This window comes from Parus major, chromosome 8, assembly GCF_001522545.3.
Source record: "Parus major isolate Abel chromosome 8, Parus_major1.1, whole genome shotgun sequence".
Taxonomy (NCBI): domain Eukaryota; kingdom Metazoa; phylum Chordata; class Aves; order Passeriformes; family Paridae; genus Parus; species Parus major.
In genome coordinates, this window is record NC_031777.1 from 3,789,842 (window position 1) to 3,810,827 (window position 20,986).

The 20,986-nt window shown below is 47.6% G+C and overlaps 1 protein-coding gene and 1 long non-coding RNA gene across 3 annotated transcripts in view; one reads left to right on the forward strand and one right to left on the reverse strand.

Annotated features, from left to right (window-relative positions):
* Positions 1–18,130, forward strand: part of TNR (tenascin R) — a 31,109-nt gene extending 12,979 nt beyond the window's left edge. The window contains exons 8-21 of the mRNA XM_015635741.2: positions 2,150–2,239; positions 2,352–2,615; positions 3,254–3,520; positions 3,631–3,750; positions 4,249–4,392; positions 5,021–5,140; positions 5,436–5,579; positions 6,188–6,318; positions 7,286–7,418; positions 10,386–10,537; positions 11,451–11,547; positions 12,298–12,459; positions 14,061–14,224; positions 14,649–18,130. Coding sequence (XP_015491227.1) covers positions 2,150–2,239; positions 2,352–2,615; positions 3,254–3,520; positions 3,631–3,750; positions 4,249–4,392; positions 5,021–5,140; positions 5,436–5,579; positions 6,188–6,318; positions 7,286–7,418; positions 10,386–10,537; positions 11,451–11,547; positions 12,298–12,459; positions 14,061–14,224; positions 14,649–14,768 — 2,108 coding nt within the window. The 3' untranslated portion in view covers positions 14,769–18,130. The remainder of the gene's footprint in view (positions 1–2,149; positions 2,240–2,351; positions 2,616–3,253; positions 3,521–3,630; positions 3,751–4,248; positions 4,393–5,020; positions 5,141–5,435; positions 5,580–6,187; positions 6,319–7,285; positions 7,419–10,385; positions 10,538–11,450; positions 11,548–12,297; positions 12,460–14,060; positions 14,225–14,648) is intronic.
* LOC107207962 lies at positions 8–11,457 on the reverse strand. 2 transcript variants are annotated; one of them, XR_004498514.1, is made up of 6 exons: positions 11,374–11,457; positions 9,863–9,968; positions 8,897–9,018; positions 8,323–8,511; positions 334–1,050; positions 8–224 (listed from the first exon to the last, which is right to left on the reverse strand). It is a non-coding gene; the product is annotated as an uncharacterized LOC107207962 (long non-coding RNA). The 2 variants fall into 2 exon arrangements; XR_004498513.1 differs by having other exon boundaries at positions 8,323–8,514.
* Positions 18,131–20,986: the final 2,856 nt, after the last annotated feature.

Here is a 20,986-nt window from a genome sequence, read left to right on the forward strand (position 1 = left end):
TGCAGCAACACAGCAAAGCACCATGTGAGATGTGATTTCCTTGTTTTTTTACTAGAACTCTTTGCCTTATGGATTTGCTACTCTGGTGGCATATTCTGAGCAAAGAAAATAATTACATGCAAAAATATTCTCCCATTCATGTTGAAGTTCTTCAGTATGGCAGGACACCAGGTTCTTCCATGCTGATTCTCTGCCTTCCTAGGACCTTCCCAGGGCTCAGGAATCTGCCATGTGGAGTTATAGGAGAGAGTTCAGTGGGAAAGTCAAAAGTTATGGGCAAGCTGCAGAGTCACAAGAAAGACTGGAGGGCAGCAAGGCAATTAGAGCAGTTACCTTGAAAAATGTGGAATGCAGAAGTTTGGGCTGTTTTCTTCTGTGCTTGTGATGAGGATGCGTGGGGAGAAGTAGGATGAAATCAAAGACTCAGTGCTGGACTCCTGCTAACTTTCCTTTAGGACATTTCTAGGTGAGAAGCAGCATTAAAAATGGGAAAAGTTCCCCTCCCTGGGCAGAGGCACAACAGTGACACACTGTGATGATAACCATGGCTTGACTTGAGTTTGTCTTGGAGTATGTGGCAGCCTGAAGTCTCTTCTTTTTCTCAATAAAAGTAAAAAAGCTTCCAAGGCTTTGCCAGACTCAGGCTAGGCTGCAAGAAACCCAACCAAAGTGGGCTGCAGAGATGCAGATTCTTAAGTCAGTTGTAGAGAGTGATTTTTTTATATAGTGCCTCCATCATCACGTTGTTATGTTACTTCCAGTCCCCAGGGTGCTAGGTAATAAACAAACCAATTAAAAAAACAAAACAAACCTAGTCATAGCAGAAAATAATGAAAAAACCATTCTGCTAGCAAAAAGAAAAGCTATGGTAGTCATAGTGTGGATGGGACACAAACCTCTCCCACAGCTCTATTATGTACAGAGTAGTCATATCCTCCAGTCTTGTTGGATGTTGTGCAAAACCCATTGGGTTTTTTCCCAGTCACCCAGGACCTGGTGGGATCTGTGGTATGAAAGCAACCATCAATTCTTTCAGCCAGTCTCATCTACCTGCAGGAAAAGCAGTGAGGAATGGCACTAAGCAGAGTTTATTGAAGATTTACACTTAAAAGTGCATCAAGCTTGGCCTTGACCCATAATCTCTCTTAAAAATCAGCATTTGTGCAGAAATAACCATAATCTTGCTCTTCACAAAAGAGCTGGGAGAGAAAAGGTTTATATCCTCCTGCTCATTTCTTCCTTCTCCTTCCCTTCTGTCAGGCTCTTCTTTCCAGAATACTTGTGACACTTATTGAGCAGGGCCAAGGGGGTCCATCTTCTCCCCACCACCAAGAGTGCACTGTAGTAAGAGAAAAGCAGGGGAGGAGAGTGTCCCTCTCTCCTGACCTCTTGGGAAAGGTTTTGGTGGCTCCAGGGGATGCTGCCCCTGGACAAGGCATGGTGAGGCTGAGCTGGAGAGTTTGTGGTTTTTTCTAACTTTGTGGGAAAGATCATGAAGCACAGGGAAGAGGGGAATAAAGCCACCAGCAGCCAAGCAGAAGTGACAGGCAGAGGCAAGAGATACCCCATGGAGATAAAGCAGTGCAAGAGGAAAGGAGCTGGATGAGCTCACTTCCCAAGTTTCTTCAGAGAGACACCTCAGGACATGTCTACTCCAAGGAACAGCCTTGAGTCAGCTCCCTGAAAGACTGCACCTTTCCTAATTAATGTGCATTTCATTTACTCTGCATAATTTATTTCTCTCCAAGACACCAGGCCTGTGACAATATTTGATGTTGCCTCACTTTGGACAAAAATATAGCTACTTTATCGTTCCCATCTCGGCTCAGACACACAAGAGCTTCTGTCTCACTGCCAGCAATTACAGCAGACCTCAGCAACAACTTTTAAAAATGGCTTGTTTCTGAGCTAAAATAATCCAAATTCCCTGTCCAAAGGCTTCCACAGGGCTTTTTCAAAAGGCTCAGCTTTTCTGCAACGTGCAGAGGAGCTGCTGACCTGTGGGAGAGCTGCTAACCCCAGGGATGCTCTGGAGGGTCCTCCCCTGCCCTGACATGTGGGAGGTGGAAGAAGGGGTCACACACCCCCAGAGGTCACCCTGACAGGTGCTGCTCTCAAACCCCTTCATATTCTTTGCACTCCCTGGTAGATCTGGTGCCAGGAACGGAGTATGGCATTGGGATTTCAGCCGTGATGGACAGCCAGCAGAGTGTGCCAGCGACCATGAATGCCAGGACTGGTAAGTTTGGCCCCGCTGCCTGCTCCAAGCACAGCTGGCTCCTATGGCTCAGATGCCCCCATAGGACAGTCCGTGCATGGGGACAAAGCTCTGCACCAACCCTCTCCCACAGAGCTTGACAGCCCCCGGGACCTCCTGGTGACAGCCTCTACTGAGACGTCCATCTCACTGGCTTGGACCAAAGCCACGGGTCCCATCGACCACTACCGCATCACCTTCACCCCTGCCTCAGGAATGGCCTCTGAAGTGACAGTGTCCCGGGATGAGTCACAGCTCACCCTCTCAGAGCTGGAGCCTGGGACAGAGTACACCATCTCCATCATCGCTGAGAGGGGACGGCAGCAGAGCTTGGAGGCCACTGTGGATGCCTTCACAGGTAGAGAAACACAAGCTGGGATGGGGGCAAGGGCACAGACCAGTGCCAGCCCACTGCATCCCTGGCACCAAAACCCTTGAGGTGGTGGTGGGAACGAGAGCTGGGGTCAATGTGTCCACACAGGAGCAGTTGACCTCAAAAGGAGGATGGCCCTACCAATGTGGTGGCACAGTCCCTTTGGCCAGCAGCACTGAACACGCTTTGCTGGAGGGTCCCAAAAGGATAAGATAGAACTGGGGGAAACAGACAGCCCTCTGCTGTCCTCTGTGGTCAGGGTGACCTTTGTGTCCATAAGAAGAAATGGGGGGGGGGGGCCTCACAAGGACCCCGGCTGAAAAGTCTGCAGTCATGAAGTGCAGACAATACATACCACCTGTAGTGGGACAGTTCCATCACCCACCGTATGCATCTGGTACAGAGGATATATGCAGGTGAAGCTGAGAAGAGCAACATTTTCCCCTTCCTGGTTCTGCCTCTTGATCCCAGCACAGTTTCAGATCAATGGAGAGCCCATATAAAATACATAAAAAAGAAGTTTTGCCACTTCTTTTAAGTATTTCCCATACAAGCACTGTGAAAAACATGGAGGTAAGGATCTGCAGACAGTTGGGGTTGCACCTCTCCTCTCCATCTTCCAGGTGTTCGGCCCATCTCACAGCTACACTTCTCCCAGCTGACATCCTCCAGTGTGAATGTCACATGGAGTGACCCATCCCCACCAGCAGACAGCCTCATCCTCACCTACAGCCCCCGGGATGAGGAGGAGGCACAGCAGGTCACACTCGATGGCACCCGGAGGCACACCAGCCTGACGGGCTTGCAGCCATCCACCGAGTACCTGGTGTCACTGGTGGCCGTGCACGGCACCATCAGCTCTGAGCCTGTCGTGGGCTCCATCACAACAGGTACCACGGGACACCCCCCACCAGGCACGGGACATCACTGGGGAGGGCAGGCAGGGGCAAGGGGAGTGGGTCTGCCTCCCACAGCTTTTCTTTGTGCTCCCTCTCACCAGGGATTGATGCACCAAAGGACCTCAGGGTGGGCAACGTCACCCAGGAGTCCATGATGGTCTACTGGAGTGCTCCCATTGCTGCCTTTGACCACTATAGGATATCCTACCGTGCTGCCGAAGGTAACAGGCCAGACCACTCCTGTTCATGCCCTGAGCTCACAGCTGCCAACCCTCCCTCCATCTGCTGCCCCAAGCAAGCCACTAGGTCATCCTCACCCAGGCAGCATCTCAGTGCCTTGGGCAAAGCGACCAGTAACTGGGATTGGCTACAGGGCAGAGGATGTGGTGTCTGGGATGAGGATGGAAAGGGACCACTGCAGCCAGCTCAGCACAGAGGGGCCCCCAGCAGTGTGTGCTCCCCAGAGATGGTTAAATTCAGGACTCAGTCCTGAAATCCCACCTCCCTCATCTGCTTTGACTATCTCATCTCCCTTGGCCCCAGTTTTGTCGATGATGCTGAAAAGGCCAGGCCAACAGAGTGATGGGCACATAGGAGTGCACCTGCAGACATGAAACCCAGTTACACTTACAGTGTCTTGTGGAACTGTCCTCCCCTCCTCCTGAGCCCCTGGGGTGGGGCCAGCTGTGATGTCCAAGCTCTTGGCTCCATCTCTGCAGGGAGGACAGACAGTATGGCCATCTCCAGGGACGCCACCGAGTACACCCTCCAAGACCTGCAGCCGGCCACCAAGTATGAGATCGGAGTGAAGAGCGTGCGGGGCCGGGAGGAGAGCGAGGTGGCCTCCATCACTGTATACACAGGTGGGAAGGAGCTCTTGATGGGCAGGGAACAATCAAACAGGTACAGCCCTGCCCAGGGCTGGTAGTCCCTGCTTGCACTAATATTCAGGTGACTGAAAGCTGGACCTCACACCAGCCAGATGCAAGCTGGAGATGATAAGCAGGGCTTACAAGGGCTCAGTGTGGGCTTTTGAAGTATGTCTTGGCGAAGTTTATCCCAAATATGCATGGGTAGTCATGGGTAAAACTGATAAACCTGTGTACCAGGCAGAGAATCCAGAAATACGATGCTGGGCAATCATGACATCCTTTCCTAAACAGAGTACAAATTTCCTGAAATAATCCCTAAGGAAGCCCTGTCACAAACAGCATGTGCTGCAAGAATAAAACCTTCTGCTATCCTCAGACTCCTCAAAACCTAAAGAAAACCCCTAACATGCCAGACTGGGCATCAAGGAAAGAGTAGAAGAGCAGCCCAGGTAGCAGAGTAGCACAAGCTGTGACATCTCTGCCCTCCAGCTTGGGCAGCAGTAACTTCTGTGCAGGCACATGTATTTGGGCAGCAGGGTAGGACATACGTACAAAAAGCCTTTCCAGTTCATACTCCAGTTTCCTAATGCCTCCGACTCTGGATCTCTCCCCCATGCAGCCATGGATGTCCCCCTGGGGGTCACAGCCACCAACATCACTCCCACCGAGGCGCTGCTGCAGTGGAACCCGCCGCTGTCAGAGGTGGAAAGCTATGTCCTCATCCTTACGCGTCGTGCAGGTACACCAGGGCTCTGTTTCAGCTCACCTCAACCTCTCTCCCATCCCAAAGCCCAGGGCTCAGTGGGTGCCCTTCACAGAGAGAGTAGGGAAGGAGCCCTTGCCCTGGGTTTTATAGGGATTATGGGAGAAATTAGACCACCCTTCAGCCTGAACAGCACTGCTACAGCTCAGCTGCACAGTCCCTTATGGTGCTTCAGCAATAGAAGTGCTTTTATTCATGAAGTCATATCCAGAGACACATTTTGGAGAACCACCTTGAACGTCTACCCTAACTCATCCCTTTTTGCTTACAGTTTCAGGAGAAACAATTCTTGTGGATGGAGACAAGCAGGAGTACCAGCTGACCAACCTGCTGCCCACTACCACCTACACAGTCTCTATGTATGCTACCAGCGGGCCTCTGACCAGCCAGACCATCAGCACCAACTTCACTACTCGTATGTACAATCACTTCCCTCACTCGTCCCTAGCCATGCTCCCACCCCAGGAAAAGCAGCCAGCAAGGCTGAGCTGGAGCTCTTGTTACACAGCGTGGGTGTAGAGGTAGCCACATGCCAAAAGGACACAAACACCAATCCCAAATACCAGTGTAGGGCACAACACAAGAACAGAATTCTGATCAACAAGCATCAACCATTATTTTCACTCTTTCAACATCTATCCATCCATTCATCCCTTTCTTTCAGTGATTTCCCTTGGATGTGGTTTCCTGAACAGACCCCTGACCGGGTCTTTTTTTTGCCCAAGGCCATAGTCCAGAAGAACACGACAACCCATTTTGCTCACTAACAGCTTGACAGCACATGAATTTCACAGCTGCTACCCTTAAGGTGGCACACAGGTAGAGGAGGATTTCTAGAGGGTTGCAGAGCTCTGTTCAAGACAGGGGAAGGGTGATGAGGTCTTGAAACTGAAGGTGAGGATGGACTTTGGGCTGTAGCTCAGTGTTGTAAGGATGAATCCCAGTGTATTGAGTCAGAAAGCAGGGTTGAGGTGGTTGTGTGTGAGAAATTGCACTTCCCTGGCTGCCTATCCACTCTTGCAGTTTTGGATCCTCCAACAAATCTGACAGCCAGTGAAGTCACACGACGGAGCGCCCTGCTGTCCTGGGTTCCTCCCGTGGGAGAGATCGAGAATTATGTCATGACCTACAGATCCACCGATGGCAGCCGGAAGGTGAGTGAGTCCTCACACCAAAGAGGCTCATTAAGCCAGGGAATAATAAGACCATGGCAAAACGAGCAGGAGAAGCCAAAGCAAAAGAATGATGCTCACCGGTTCAGGAAGACCAGAAGCATGGACACTACTTCCGGCTAAGCAGGAAGGGAAAAAGCAAGAAGAGATTGCCTAAGGCAAAATGTTTATGCACACCTGGCCTGGGCATAGAGGGGTTACCTGGAAAGTTTGGAGGAACAGGGGAAATTCACAGCTTGTGAAACACAAGCAAGCTGAGGCAGGAGAACATTATTCTGCAGAGATGCTAAAAACGCCATTTGCCCTTCCTGCAAAAAGGAAGATAGGCACAGACAGCTAATTAACCCTGCAATACAATACATTTGATTATTTAATGAGTGTGTCCACATCTGCCTGTCTGGAGGAGCTGCAACAAACACTATCAGAAATACGTCATGGCAAATAGTCTGGTTTCCTTTGCTGGTGTGATTGGCTCGCAGCAGCCAGAGGATAATAGCTTTGCAGAAGGGAGTCAATAATGCTGTGTGGCACTGGCCAGCAACCAGAAAAATTAACATGACAGGAATCAATGGAGTCAAAACCAGCTGATAACCAGGTTTGACCAGCTCTATTCCTTGAGCTGTTTGGGCAATCAGTCATGTTTTGTACTGAGGGCACACAGGTCCCAACAGGCCTAGTAGACAGAGGACACAGACTGCAAACATTTAAATCCGTCTCCAAACCAGGTTGCTTTCCCCTACCCATACCATTCTGAAATGTTGTCTATATTGACTGATCTCACGTTCACTCCGTCCAGGGGTCTAAGCAGTCACGCAAAGCTCCTCGGCCAGGCTCCAAGGGCTGTGGTAGTTTGTGGCTTCCCTTCCCTCCTCACTTGCTCTTTAGGCTCCCCATCGCTTTTCTCATCTGTTGCTCTTGGTGTCTACCTCCTTCTGGGACCCATGTACAGGAGCTGATTGTGGATGCTGAGGACACGTGGATCCGTCTGGAGGGGCTTTCTGAGACCACAGAGTACACGGTGCACCTGCAAGCTGCCCAAAACGCCATGCGGAGCGGCCTCATCTCCACCACCTTCACCACAGGTGAGGACTCACAATGCATCCACTCAGACAGGTGGAGATTGGCCCACATATCATGCTGGTAGGAATGGACTGCTCTTGGGGACTCTCCCTTCTCAGGCAATGATCCTCCTCTATGATCCATAGCGGGGTACTTACAATGCCATCACCCACAGTGCTGCTTCACTACAAGAAGTGAATGGCTGAAGGATCTATGATTCAAACACAAGACCCAGCCCAGGGCAAGGGGATTTGAGCTTCAGACCAGGAACCAGACCAGACCAGGCTCTCTGCCTTGCCCATGTCCATCCTCAAGTGCATAAACAGAGGAAAAAATACTCACTGAAATCAACAACACATATCAAAAGGTATGCTCCTGGGAGAGGACTCAGCCAGTGTCTCCATTCTGTAGACACAATCTGATTGCTCACAAATATCAAAGAATCATATAATATTTTGGGTTGGAAAGAATCTTAAAAGGTCATCTAGTTCAATCCCCCTGCAGTGAGCAGGGTCATCTTCAACATGATCAGGTTGCTCAGAGCCCTGTTGAATTTGACCTTGAAAGTTTTCAGGGTTGGGATATCCCTGGAAATATCAAGCAGGTGCATCTCCACCACCACCAGTGGAGTCACAGACAGCAGAGCCAGCACTTTATCTAATTGCGTTATTCCTCCCCACTCTCATTCTAGAGCATTCACAATCCACTAAGGCACTAAAGTAATGGGAATGGTTTCCTTTCAAAATCAAAAGGTGGGCATCCACTCACCACAACCCTCACAGACACAATACTTACTCTTCCAAGAACGAAGTTTGCATGAGAATGTCACCATTGCTCCCATCCTCTGCAACCATTCATAATAGAAATTATACAAAGCAAATTGTCCCTCATCCTCTTTGAAAAGCATGGCTAGGCCAGGGCACTTACAGACAGAATGCATCTTGTTCAGGGCTGAATCCAACCATGGTTTTCCTGGGCATCAGCAGTGCTGAGAAGTCTCAAGATGATGTCCCAAAAATTCCTCCCATCTGCGCTGCCAGTTCAATTAGGAGAGTTTTCTTTGAATCTGCTGTAGATACACTTCCCCATCTCAATTACATGCAAAGGTCCCTTCACCTGCTTTTAAGTGATAACAGAAACTATTTACATCAACAAAAGAAGAAATTACTTCTCTAATACAACTACAAAATAGGCTTTCCTGTTATTCTTGCTTCTTGCACATGCACATAAAGCCAGTACAATTCAGGCAGGTAATGAAAAAATACACGTAATCTTTGAGGCTGCTCAGGAGTCAGGGATGAAGCTGCATGGGGGTGACTTCTCAGGTGGGATAAAGCAGCACAAACCCACTTACATCAGGCAAGGAGAGCACCTTTTCTATCAAATGGAAGTGTCAGACCTCAGAAACGCTAGTCCCCATTGCCAGCTGATACAGCATCCAATACATTTGTTTTGAAGATGAAGATAAGCATTAGTAACAAGTCAGTTCCTCCCCACTTACCCCAATATTGATGAGACAGAAGCAAGCAGGAGCAAGGCAATGCAATCCATGGACAGCATCTCTCATCAAAGCATCCAGATCTGCAATTCAGTTTACTCTGGCACTTTGTTTATCAAGGCACTCTGCAGAGAACAAGGACTTGTCCTTAAGGACAACAACAACAACAGAAAAGCCACCCAGGCTTAATTTAAATTGTTTTACTTCCTTCTGCTTACAGTACACATCCCGGGGTTCTTCTATTCCCTCTGACATATTAATAGCTCAGCCTCTTTTGTTTAATGTTTGCATAAGGTTCTTGGGGAATTGTATACAGATGAGACAAAAGGAAGAAACAGATACAGTATTTATAATTTATAGTGGTTTGAAATGTCTTTCAAGGTCTCCTTGGCTCTTAAAGATATGAATACAAATTAAGAAACAAGCAATCTCCACAGAGCTCAGGGGAGCCCAAAGTGGTTGTCGTTTAAAAAGTTTTCATTGTTGGATAATATTAAATACAAACAATGTCTCGCCAGACTGTGCTACAGACCATGAAGATGGGGAGAAAAAACAGGGGATATTTGGACACAGCAATGACCTCCAAGTCTTCAGGTCACAAGGTGGGGGAAATACACCCAAATGTGAATCAACAGATAAGGGTTGTGCTTTGGTCCTATGGGGCACTACACAACTGTGATGGACACACACAGCATAGAAGATTTGAAGGTCCCTCACACCTTCTCAGTTTGTTACAGACATCTTTGAAAACCACATCCACATTGCCAGCTCTGCACTCCATCATCCATACATACCAACACCAAAGAAAAAGATGTATTTCCCTCTTTTGTCTTAAATAAGAAAAAATTGTTCCCCGAGTTGACATTCCAGTACTGGCAGAATAATTGTCATAATTAAGACTCTCCTAAACTCTGAGCACAGAATGTTTCCTCATTAGAGAACACCCGTAGCACAGCCCATGCTACCTACCTCCAGCATTTCACACAGCCTCATTCCTGCTCAGCTTGCAAGCGACAATTAGCTCAGCGTAAATCCACCATCATTTCCAAGGGCATGGAGAATCAGGAGAATCCCCCTGAAATGAGTAACATTATAAAACTTGATTGGAGCTGGCAATCCTGAGAGGAGAACAGATTTTGGTATTTTCACAGCTGTCTAAATATGCTGGTGACAGCTTAAACCCCAGGGTTTCAGCCATAGTGCAGAAAGATGGTCCAAGAAGTGACATCCCTCATCACTCATCGTGATGTTACCATGCACTTTTCCAGTATATGACATATGGAAGAATAATTAATATAGGCACACATTTTTTTTCCAGTTAGTCCTCTGAGGTTGATGGCAGATAAAAAGTCTCACCACCTTGTGGAATTACTTGGAATGCAGAAGCCAAGCCAAGATAGACTTTTCCTGGATTGTAATTAGTGGAACCTGAGGCATGGGAAAAAGGTGTCTCTTTGCTTGAATTTTACCTTTTTTTTTTTTAATTTTGCAGGAGGACGTGTCTTTGCTAACCCTCAGGACTGTGCCCAGCACCTGATGAATGGAGACACGCTGAGCGGGGTCTACACCATCTCCATCAACGGGGACCTCAGCCAGCGGGTGCCGGTGTACTGCGACATGACCACCGACGGAGGTGGCTGGATTGTGAGTATCCATGTGGCTGTCCTGCATGTCCCCATCACAAAGTAACTGAGCCCCTACCAGCAAAGCACGGGAATGACAGCAGGCTCAGCATCACACGCTTCATTTCCCACGCCACAGGGAATGGCCCACGCTTCGATAATAATAGTTACACTTGGAGAAATGCCCTTTGATTTATTTGACACGTTTGCAGGGCTTCTGGAAAGCAAAATCTGTGAGTGAAGCTGATTTATTGTTCTAGAAATGAAATTAATGGCTGGTGGCTTTCACGGGGAATGATTCACACTGCCTGAAGAAGGAGCATGTCAGGCATCACCCCAATTGAGTCTGCACAGGAGAACTTTAGAAACAAATGCCAGTTTGGCTTTTGAACTGTACAAACACTGCTTGTCTTGACGTAGATGGACTGACAGTGTAAGTAAATAATGCCATGGTGCTTTGATCTTATTCATGTCAAGCTCTTACTTACACACATTACACAAAGCCCTGTTAGATGTATAGTCAAAAGCAAAAAAATGGGCTTCCTCAAATGCTGATTTCTAGCCAGTAAATTTCCCTCTCACTCTGCTCCAGAGTATCCCCTTGGATATCACAGAAATAGCCATCTCAAAGGAGAATTATGTACTAGAATACATAAGGCAGTATTAGTTAAAGCAGAAAACCTCAAAGGCCAATTTCTTCCTATTCTACCATTGATTTGCATTGGACATTATCTAATATCTCTTTGGTTTCTAGACCTGCACATGAATTAATCGCATGGCTGCAATTAATGCTAACTGGATGGGCATTGCATTTTTCTCCCTTGAAAGGCACAATGGAAAGAAAATTATTATCTTTACCTTGTGTGTCCAAAGCCTGGCAAAGCCATTTCTCATCTCCATCGTTATGATTTTCCCCTGGTCTTCCTCCACATCAGGTCTTCCAGCGGCGGCAGAACGGGCTGACTGATTTCTTCCGGAAATGGGCAGATTACCGGGTTGGCTTTGGAAACTTGGAGGATGAGTTTTGGCTGGGTATGACCTTCCCTGGTTGCCTTTCATTGATGTGTCAAACCTAAGTTCCATGTGCACTGTGTCAGCTGTTGGCTCCCTGCCCTTCCCCACATTCCTCTACATTCTCCCTCAGAGTTTTCCTTCTGTTCATTCCCTGCCTTTCACCTTAGGAACTCATGCAGAGGCACACCACATAAAGGCACACTGTGAAGATCAGCAGCTCCCTAGTTTGCTCTGTCTAGGAGAGAAGGGGGGTATGCTGTCAGTTTTCATGGACCAAAACCCATCACTGTCTATTGGATGACCACAGGTTGCAGTGGTGGCCAGAAGTCAGCTGTCCAATGAAAGCAGGAAAGGAGTGGAAGACAGCACAGCTCTGAAATTGAGTGTGCTCCTCCAAAACCTGAACATGAGCCAAAGGGACCTGCAGCATAAACACACTCTGGCTTGTATAGGAGCTTAACAACAACATTAGTAGCACCAGGGCTCAACAGATGAATGTTCCAAGCTTCAGCAGCATGAAGAAATCTGAGCCTGGGCCTTGAACCCGCCACTCATAGACACAGGGAAGTGAAGCTCGAGTGGGGACAGAGAGCTCAGACCCCAGCAGTGCTGGGAGATACACAGAGTCACCACAACTGCTGCTGCTCTTCGATTCCTCTCCTTGCTCTCATTTCCCACTGCTGTTTTATTTGCCCTAGAGCTTTCCTTGTTTGTTCACAGAGCGAATCTGGGCACTAGCCCTCATTGGGTGTTTCACTGTCTTGACAGGCTTGGACAACATCCACAAGATCACGTCCCAAGGGCGCTATGAGCTGCGAATAGACATGAGGGATGGTCAGGAAACAGCATATGCCTACTACGACAAGTTCTCCATTGGTGACTCCCGGAGCCTCTACAAACTGCGCATTGGGGACTACAATGGCACTTCAGGTACAGCCTCACTGCTAGCAAGGATCTTGGGAAATCCTGTGACTGCTTGGTCCAGGACTGTAGAGGAAATCACAACATGAAATCTCGCTTGTCTAGAGTGACAAGACAAAAACCCATAATCCTTTCTGCCGTCTTGCAGTCCATTGTGTAAACCAGGCTGATCCCACTAAGGACATGGAATTTTCCATTGGGGATTAGATACTTAATATCAGAGACATTGCAGTTCAAATAAGCAGGTCAATCATCAGAGGTGTCATCTCACTTGGCAATAGCCACAGCTGGCTATTTATGTTGTGCTGGAGGCTGTATTTATCGCCTTTCCACAGCTATGGAAAAATCTGAAATCCTCTCCATAATTTCCTCACGTAAAGGAACACTGACCAGTTTTGCAAGGACACTGTCACACCTGCTTGCTTGGTTGATCCAGGAGAGTTAAGAGTTGCCCATTAGAAATGGGTGGGTGCTAGAGGGAGGGCACAGGAGACCTCTTCCTCAGGAAGGGAGAAGGGGTACAACTGTAGCCCCTTCATCTGCATTAGACGTGCCCAGTGCAAGCCTCCGTGACAAAACTTCCACTGTGTACTAGGTGGAACCCCACAACATACCCAAGATGCAGAAATTTCCCTACTCAATACTAGTTAGTTGCCTGGAAGAGAAGTGACAGGAATCTTAATGGTGTGCAACAAAACACTTGCTCTAAACTCAAATCCCAGGGCACAAGGCACCCAACCTACTGCCAAGGATGGCAGTAGTAGGGTCATGCAGACATGATTCCATCCCATTCCTCATGCAAACTCTGCTTCTAGCCATCCAGCCAAGGAGCTTCTGCTCCACCTTGAGCTAAGGGAGCCAGGGCTCAACAAATGGCTCATTGCCATGAGGTTTTCTAATAAGTCTCTCCATGGCTGGATTGCACACAGCCAGCATGGGTCCACTTCATATGTCCTTAGGGATTACCAAGGAGCATATTTAGAATATCTTCTTTAAGTACATCATTCAATTGATCATATTTTACTCCAGCTTTTCTTTCACATACAAGCAGCTCTCTAGTTATCTAGTGAGGGTGAGGGTAGAGGTTTTGGTGGAATAAGACATCACACAGCTTCCAAAAACATCTTCCCCTTTTCCAAAGAGAGGAAAGAGAGGCCACCAAAAGGTGGTCAAGCACCTTGGTTCAAGAGATGAAAGTTTGGTCTCCTTTGAGAGAAAAAGCTCCCTTTGGCTAACAGGAAAGAAGGAGGCTGAATGCATCCTGAAGTTACATAGCAGAGCCAAGCCTCGGGAAATCTAGGATGCTAAAATCTGGGATTGAATTAATTTCTGAAACACTGAAATTCAGATCCAAACACATGTCCAAGCACTTTATCTGACGAAGCCAAGAAGTCTCTAAGATCTGCTATGGTCTGCACTGATCCTAAACAGACAGCAGAGGACCTCAGATGAACCAATTGTGAACAACTGCAGCTAATGCTACTCCCAGACTGTCAGCTGTTAGAGTCACTGATTGGAATGGTTGCCACATAACCAGGATATCCTAATTTCCTTGTGAAAAGACCAGATAACTCAGACTCCATCACCTTTAATGGCACCTCTTTCCACAGGAGACTCCCTCTCCTATCACCAGGGACGCCCCTTCTCCACCAAGGACAGGGACAATGATGTTGCTGTGACCAACTGTGCCATGTCCTACAAAGGAGCCTGGTGGTATAAGAACTGCCACCGCACCAACCTCAACGGCAAGTACGGAGAGTCCCGGCACAGTCAGGTAAGGGCAGAGCTGGGCGGAAAGCCTCTGGAATTTCTTCTAGGGAAACATGTCAGCAAGCCCAGGTTAGGGCTGGGGCTGTGTGTATGGTGCACCAGAGTCAGAACTGGTGACATAACCCCACACCAGATGGAGAAAAGGGAGCCACCTTCAAGCCAACTAAGCTAATGCTTTGTGCCTCACATAGACTGCCATAGTAATTTTCTGTGGTGTGTTAGATTAAAAAAATTACCTACATGAAATTTGATCAGCCTTTGAGCAGTGGGAAAAAACAATCAAGCCATAGAAGCAGGGGAGCTGCTTGATTCTGCTATAGCAAGTTTTTCCTTCTGGCTTCTCTACAGCAATCAACCTTGTTTCCTTCCTCTCCCACTCTAGTCTCTTGTATTTTCCTTACCCTCTGCCTTTCTCTCCCTCCTGCCAGGGTATTAACTGGTACCACTGGAAAGGCCATGAGTTCTCCATCCCCTTTGTGGAAATGAAGATGCGACCTTACAACCACCGTAACATCTCTGGGAGGAAGCGACGGTCCCTACAGCTCTGAGCCAGCTGAACCCCTCCTGCCTCCCACCACCTGACCTTTTCTGTCATTTGTTTGTATTTTATAATATGCAAAGGGAAAAAAAAAATTACTACTCGTCTGAGATAGCAACCTGCCCCCCACAAGTGCTGGAGGGAACCATGGCACAAGGAAAGGCCATGGAAAAAGAAAGACCTCATTGCTTTGCATCTGTCCCAGAGAAATACCAAATTTCCAGTCTCCCTGTCCCAGTACTCTGGCCCTTAACATGAGAAGAAAAGGAAAGAGACAGATTTTTTGATATTTTTTTAAAAGACATAGAAATCCCCAGCAAACCCTGTTAGAAATTTTTGTCACGGGGCTTGTGGCAGAAACCTTCCCCACAGGTACCTCGGTGTGGCCATTTCCAGCCCAGTCATGGCCAGGGACACCCATCCTCTCCCTGTCCCCTCCTGGCAGGGAGGTCCCAAGCTTCATGCCATCCTGTAGACACCAACTCTTCCAGCAGGCAGAGGCCTGTCTCTTCCCTGTGTGCAGGCTCTGGACACATGGGGACTGAGTGAGGATGAGCAAAGGCTCATCCCATCCCCAGATTTCACAGGAGGGCTTGGCAAATATCTGCATATGTAGGCAAACTCCAGAGAGTCCACAGCTCATGCGTTGGTCTCACTACAAAATCATCCTCGTGTGCATGGGGTGTATGGGAATAAGAACTACTCCACCAGCCCTAACCTTCATTGCCCACTCCTTCAAGCTGAACTCAGCCCACTCCAGGTCCATGACATCTGCCTGGGCTATGCTGAACTTGATGGAGAAGAAAAAACTTAAATTAGAAGATTTAGGAGAAAAATCTCTACTCATGGTCCTGAAATCCAGGACCCATTTCACCTGTTACTTCTACGTTCTGTCATGCTGTCTGCATCCTCTCTCTCTCACTAAAGTAATTGGTCCCAAACAAAAGTCTCAGAGAAGGAGCAGCAATAAAAAGATACCACACAAGTGCAGTCCAACCTGAAGCCAACAGCTGTCACAGCTCAGGTGTTCCTGTTTATGGCCCTCCACGCACACAGAGAATTATGACCATGCAGCTAAGGGAAGTGCAAGCTGTGGAATGCCCATTTCCTTCCTTCTCCTACACCACCCCTCTTCAATGCCATCACAAGAGAGACACAAATCTCAGTGCCTTGGTATTGCCATCTCTGTTAACAGGAAATCAACTGTTTTCCCTCCTGGAAAGGATTCTATTCAGATTTTGGAGCACTTCAAGGCCCTTGGAAGAATTAATGAGTTCGCTCTTCCCATCTTTAACTTCTCCTGTCTCAAGGAAGATGGCCTCTTTGGATAGCTCTGTCTGTGCCCTGTTGTCACTGACCCCACCTCCACACAGCCCAAATGATCACCATGCTAAAGTCACTCCTCTGCCAAGGACTCTGATCAATGCTGGGCATTGTCACTGGCCTGGTCTCGAAGAAGGGACTTGTCCCTGCATCCAAGGACAATGCATCTCATCACTGGATTTGCAGCCAAAGGAACATTACAAATGCTAAACACTGCTGTCTGGTTTTATCACACTGAAGCTGCTTTGTCTCAAAAACATCTTTCAGATGGCAACATAAAGGCATCTTTGCAGTAGCTTATAATTCAGGCCAGTGTATCTTTCATGGTCACACTCCCTAATGCTCTGATATTACTCACTATGGCTACAGAGCTGAAGAAGAGCATTAAGTAGGAATCATAACCTCCTTTTCCATGCCACATACTAGCACAGGAAATCACAGCTAACACCAAGGTCAAGATTAGATACAGGGCCCAGTCCTTCATGTGGTCAGCTTACATGCTGATCTGGAGAAAGGATGCTCAGCTCATATGTAAATGAGGTGTCCCTTCTTACTTCCCCTTGGCATCAAATCAGGCAACAAGTCAACCAGCTGAGGAACAGGTGAGTCAGAGGCTGCAGATGATGGGATCTCCTGCAGGACATGGCCAATGTCACAGATGGTGGTATGTCATGCCTCCTGAGCATTCAACGCTGCTTTAAGACATGAAAGCCAACGAAAAACAGCAGATGGAACTGATTAAATCCTAAGGAGGCTTTTAGTAGACCAGCAGAGTAAACTTTTCCCCAACCATCAAGAATTTATAGGAAGAAATATCCCAGCAAAACCTGTAACAGAGCAGTGGTTATAACCAGCAGAGATTGGCAGTGGATGGTGCTGTTTTCTTACCTACCCAGGTGAAAGGAAGAGATGTCAGTGGAAACATACACTTATCATTCACAGTCAAGTGAAAGGCAAGAAACCTCTCTTTTAAAAAGACTCAAACAGAAGATCAAAGTTTGTCAACCTTTTCAGGGTTCAATATAAGATCCTCAAAAAGGCTGATTATTCTCTAAACAGGATTACTGACATATAGTTCTCCCTCCCTCCTCATGTCTGTTATCCCTTGTACAAGTTCTGTAACCAGGATGAGTCAGCCCAGTTGACCCAACTTCATAGTCATGAAAGACACTCTTGGAGACAATATCCAATCTTTCAGTGCTATTATACACCAGTGCTGGTCCCTGACCTCTCGTGATACCAGGATGTTACCTTTCCATGGCATTGGTGAAAGACAGTTGCTACAATCTTCTAATGGGAAGATTTCTACACATCATGGTTTTCTCCTGGTGATAACCCAACCCAACCACACAACCAGCCCAGGCACACAACCAGCAATGACAGCCTGATTATTTGGGCCATCGTCCCTTGTACACATTGTCCATAAACAAGATATAATATCCCAGAAAGTTATTTTTCTATATTGCCTTAATTTTATTTTTTACAAAGCTCCTGCCAGCAGTTTCAAGCAAATTTGTGCTTAATGTTGATGCTACAGAACAGCCCCATGATTAAGTAATTTCTTCTCACCCTCCATCACTGGATGGGCTAGTTCATTCTCCAGCTAGACCAGGTTTGGCCCTGAAATTCCCAGAAATCAAGCCTGGATCTGGTGCATCTTGAGAGACCTTGCCTTCAGCATGTGAACTACCACTGGGCTCTGGTGGCTCCACTGCCATCCTGGGTTTGTGTGGCTCAGGCTTGTTCCAGAACCCAGAAAGGAGGCTGTTTCCCAAACCACATTATCCACTGCAAGATGCCATCTTGTGTAACACGAAGCAAGAAGCAGCACATCAAATCCTTCACACAGCAGACCACCGTGTGTGCCCATGACCCCTGGAGCCCTTCAAAGCCACCTCTTATTTCTAACCCCAAAATCCTGGAGTGGAACACAAAGGGACTTTCATCTCTTGCCCAATTTTCATTTCCCTCTGTTTCCATTCTCCAAGCCCACCTTCCCATTGCACACTGCACTGAAACATAACCAAAGAAGAAAAGAGTCCTGGAAGGAAAAGCTGCTTTTAGTAAAGTGATAGCATCTATAAATTAATAATTTCAAGAAGGAGAGAGGCCAAGATCTCCCCAAGGGTAGCTGGGTTTTTGTAGGAAGGTACTGAGAGAGTATCCACACAAAGGTTGGGGAGAAGTTTGCTTCTACTCCTCTTCTTTGCATTACTTTACCTCGGGCCTCTCAAAGCTTAGCACTAGCCTAAATACTCTCTTGCCCCAACCTCCTTCCTAAAGGGATGCTTATCCCAGTTGGAGTGCCCAAATGTGGAAAGCACAGCTCATGCCACCTTCACTCATGGTGATACAGCTGGTGAGGGCTCAGCCAGTGGTGTCCCCATGCCCAGAACAGGCTCAGAGCAACCTGACAAAATACAGCAGGAGCCAAAGTCCCCTCCCAGTGTCCCACCTCCACGCCAGCACATGGCCTTCATCCCAGCTCAGAGCTATGTCCCCACCATCACATCCAGGAGTCACCACGCTCCCCCTATCCTGTGCCCCCCAGACATGCCTACAAGTTTTGACTTTACCAAACACTGCCAGCAATGAACTCTCACCCCAAAAACCACTTTAATTCATGCTCACACCCACTAACAAAGGGTTCTATCCTGGGACCAAACAAGAAGCCCGCCCCTGTTTCTGCCAGCCAAGTTCCCTGGGATGGCCATAAAACCCAACAGAGCCCCCAGGGGACCACCAGCACCTCCAGGGTCACCTTCCCCTCTCCTAAAATCTTGATGGTGGTGGCAGCTCCTTGCCCCTTCCAGAGGGGAAATTGGGTAAGTGGGAGGGAAGGGCCCTTCCCTTGGGAGACCCTGATGCCTAGACCTGCCTCAATACCCAGCCTGCAGTTCTTCAGATGGCAGTGGTTTCTCAGAAGGATGGTGACACAAAGACCTAAACGAACAAGCAGCCCCCTGTGTACAGGTGTTATCCTGGACATGTTTTGAATATGTTAAAAAAAGTTCAAAAACCTAAGAAGGGAGAACAGAGGCAACAAAATGCCTTGGACAGGTTCTGATGAACTCAAATACAAACCACTGCAACCAAATGAGGGGGAAGAGAAAAGTAAATAAATACATAAATAAAATCTATAATATAAATAAATAATATATTAAACAACTCTCCCTACCTTGTAATGAAAATGTAGCTTGGAGAATGGGATCAACGCTTGTTAACCATTGTTAACTAGTATTTTTAGTCCTGACCGCTCTTAGGCTATGTATAGTTCCTTTTTTTAATGCATTTTCTATACATTAATAAAAGATACTGAAGGAGTGAGCTGTGTGCCTGTCCAGGAGTGGGGTGGGACCAGGGTCCTCATGCATCCAAGCCCAGCAACATTCCAGCCCCAACCTCATGCCAAGAAGGGACTTGCATCCCCTATCCCTGATCTTTGGTTATCCCATGGGAGGAGCATGGGGGGCTTAGCATGGATTCACCTGATTCAGACCTGGAGGAACAGAGAAGCTGATAGATCTAGCACATGCAATGTAATTAAAAAACAGTGGGAGGATGTTTTGGGGTAGCCCAGCTTTGGCTGGTGGTGCCATCTTCATCCTTGTAGGTGTTCCAAGACCAGGCTGGAAAAAGCCCTGAGCAATCTCATCCAACCCCAGGGCTCCCTTGGGCAGAAGGTGGGACCAGAGACTCCCAAGTCCCCCGTGGCCCAACTGTGCTGTTACAATAAATGGCAATAACATGGCCACGAAGGCAGGTCAGCATGCTCGGTCCATTAACCACAGGAAGGCAGGGAGCTGTGCTTTGGCCTCAGCCCAGCACGAGACATTTTGCTAATAAATTTAGCTGTTCTCATGAGCTATAGAGGCTCTTGGCTCTGCAATTTGCAGCCAGAGAAAGCAAAGCTGTGGTATGAATGCTTGGGAGCAAAGGGAAACAACCCTGAAATCTTCAGTGAGAACCATTTGCCTGATTTAAGCAGCAATCTATTCCCAAGATGACGGAAACCCCACCAAAAAACAGATTGGAAGGCTTGTTCCAGTGGAATACACTCCCAGTGGAAAAAAAAAACAACCCCAAACAAAACCCCAGCTCTGATTAGCAATAATCTCTAGGACAAATATGAATTTCAGAAGATTTTGAAATTCTTCTCTTATTTCATGTGAAGACTTTGTTTAACCTCTAACAAGTCTCTTTGTTTAAAGTTTTCACATGCGACACGTAGCCAGACAGGATGAGAAAACTCGAAAGAAGCTCTTCCGCCAGACCACTTCAATCTTTTCTAAATTTGATTTCAGAGAGACAAAACAGGGGAGTTTTCTTGGTGGCAGCTTCTCAACTTCTCTTTCTTGCTCGGATTCATGAGACAAAAAAAGGAAGTTGTGAGAGAGGGGATATCCCACCTTGGCCATGACCCTTAGTACACCAAAACCAGAGCATGAAGCCTGGTGGACTCCACTGTCTGGAATAAATGAATTTTTTTTTGTGTCTGAAGGTAGCCAGTGCCATGGAAGACCTTCCATGCAAGGCCTGTGCATGGAGGAGATGAGGGATGGATATGTGTTTGGGATGAGGAGAAAGGGTTACCTGTGCTGGTACTTGTCATCCCAGTCTCACCATGCTTGGCCAAGCAGCTGACCCAGTCCAGAGTGCTTCATTTATGGTCTCTAAGAGAAGGGCAACACCGTCCACATCTGGAAGCCAAGTGAGGCCCCCAGAGCTTCCATTTCCTGCAGAAAACCCCTCAAAAAGCTCACCTGGAGGAAACACAGTCTTTCTATTGCAAAAACCAGTAACAAGAAGCAGGTATGTATCACTCTGAGGTTGGAACCTAGAGAAGGCAGTAGATGGGGAGCTGCAGCATCCCTCTGGATGATCCACCTCCCAAAATCACAGTCA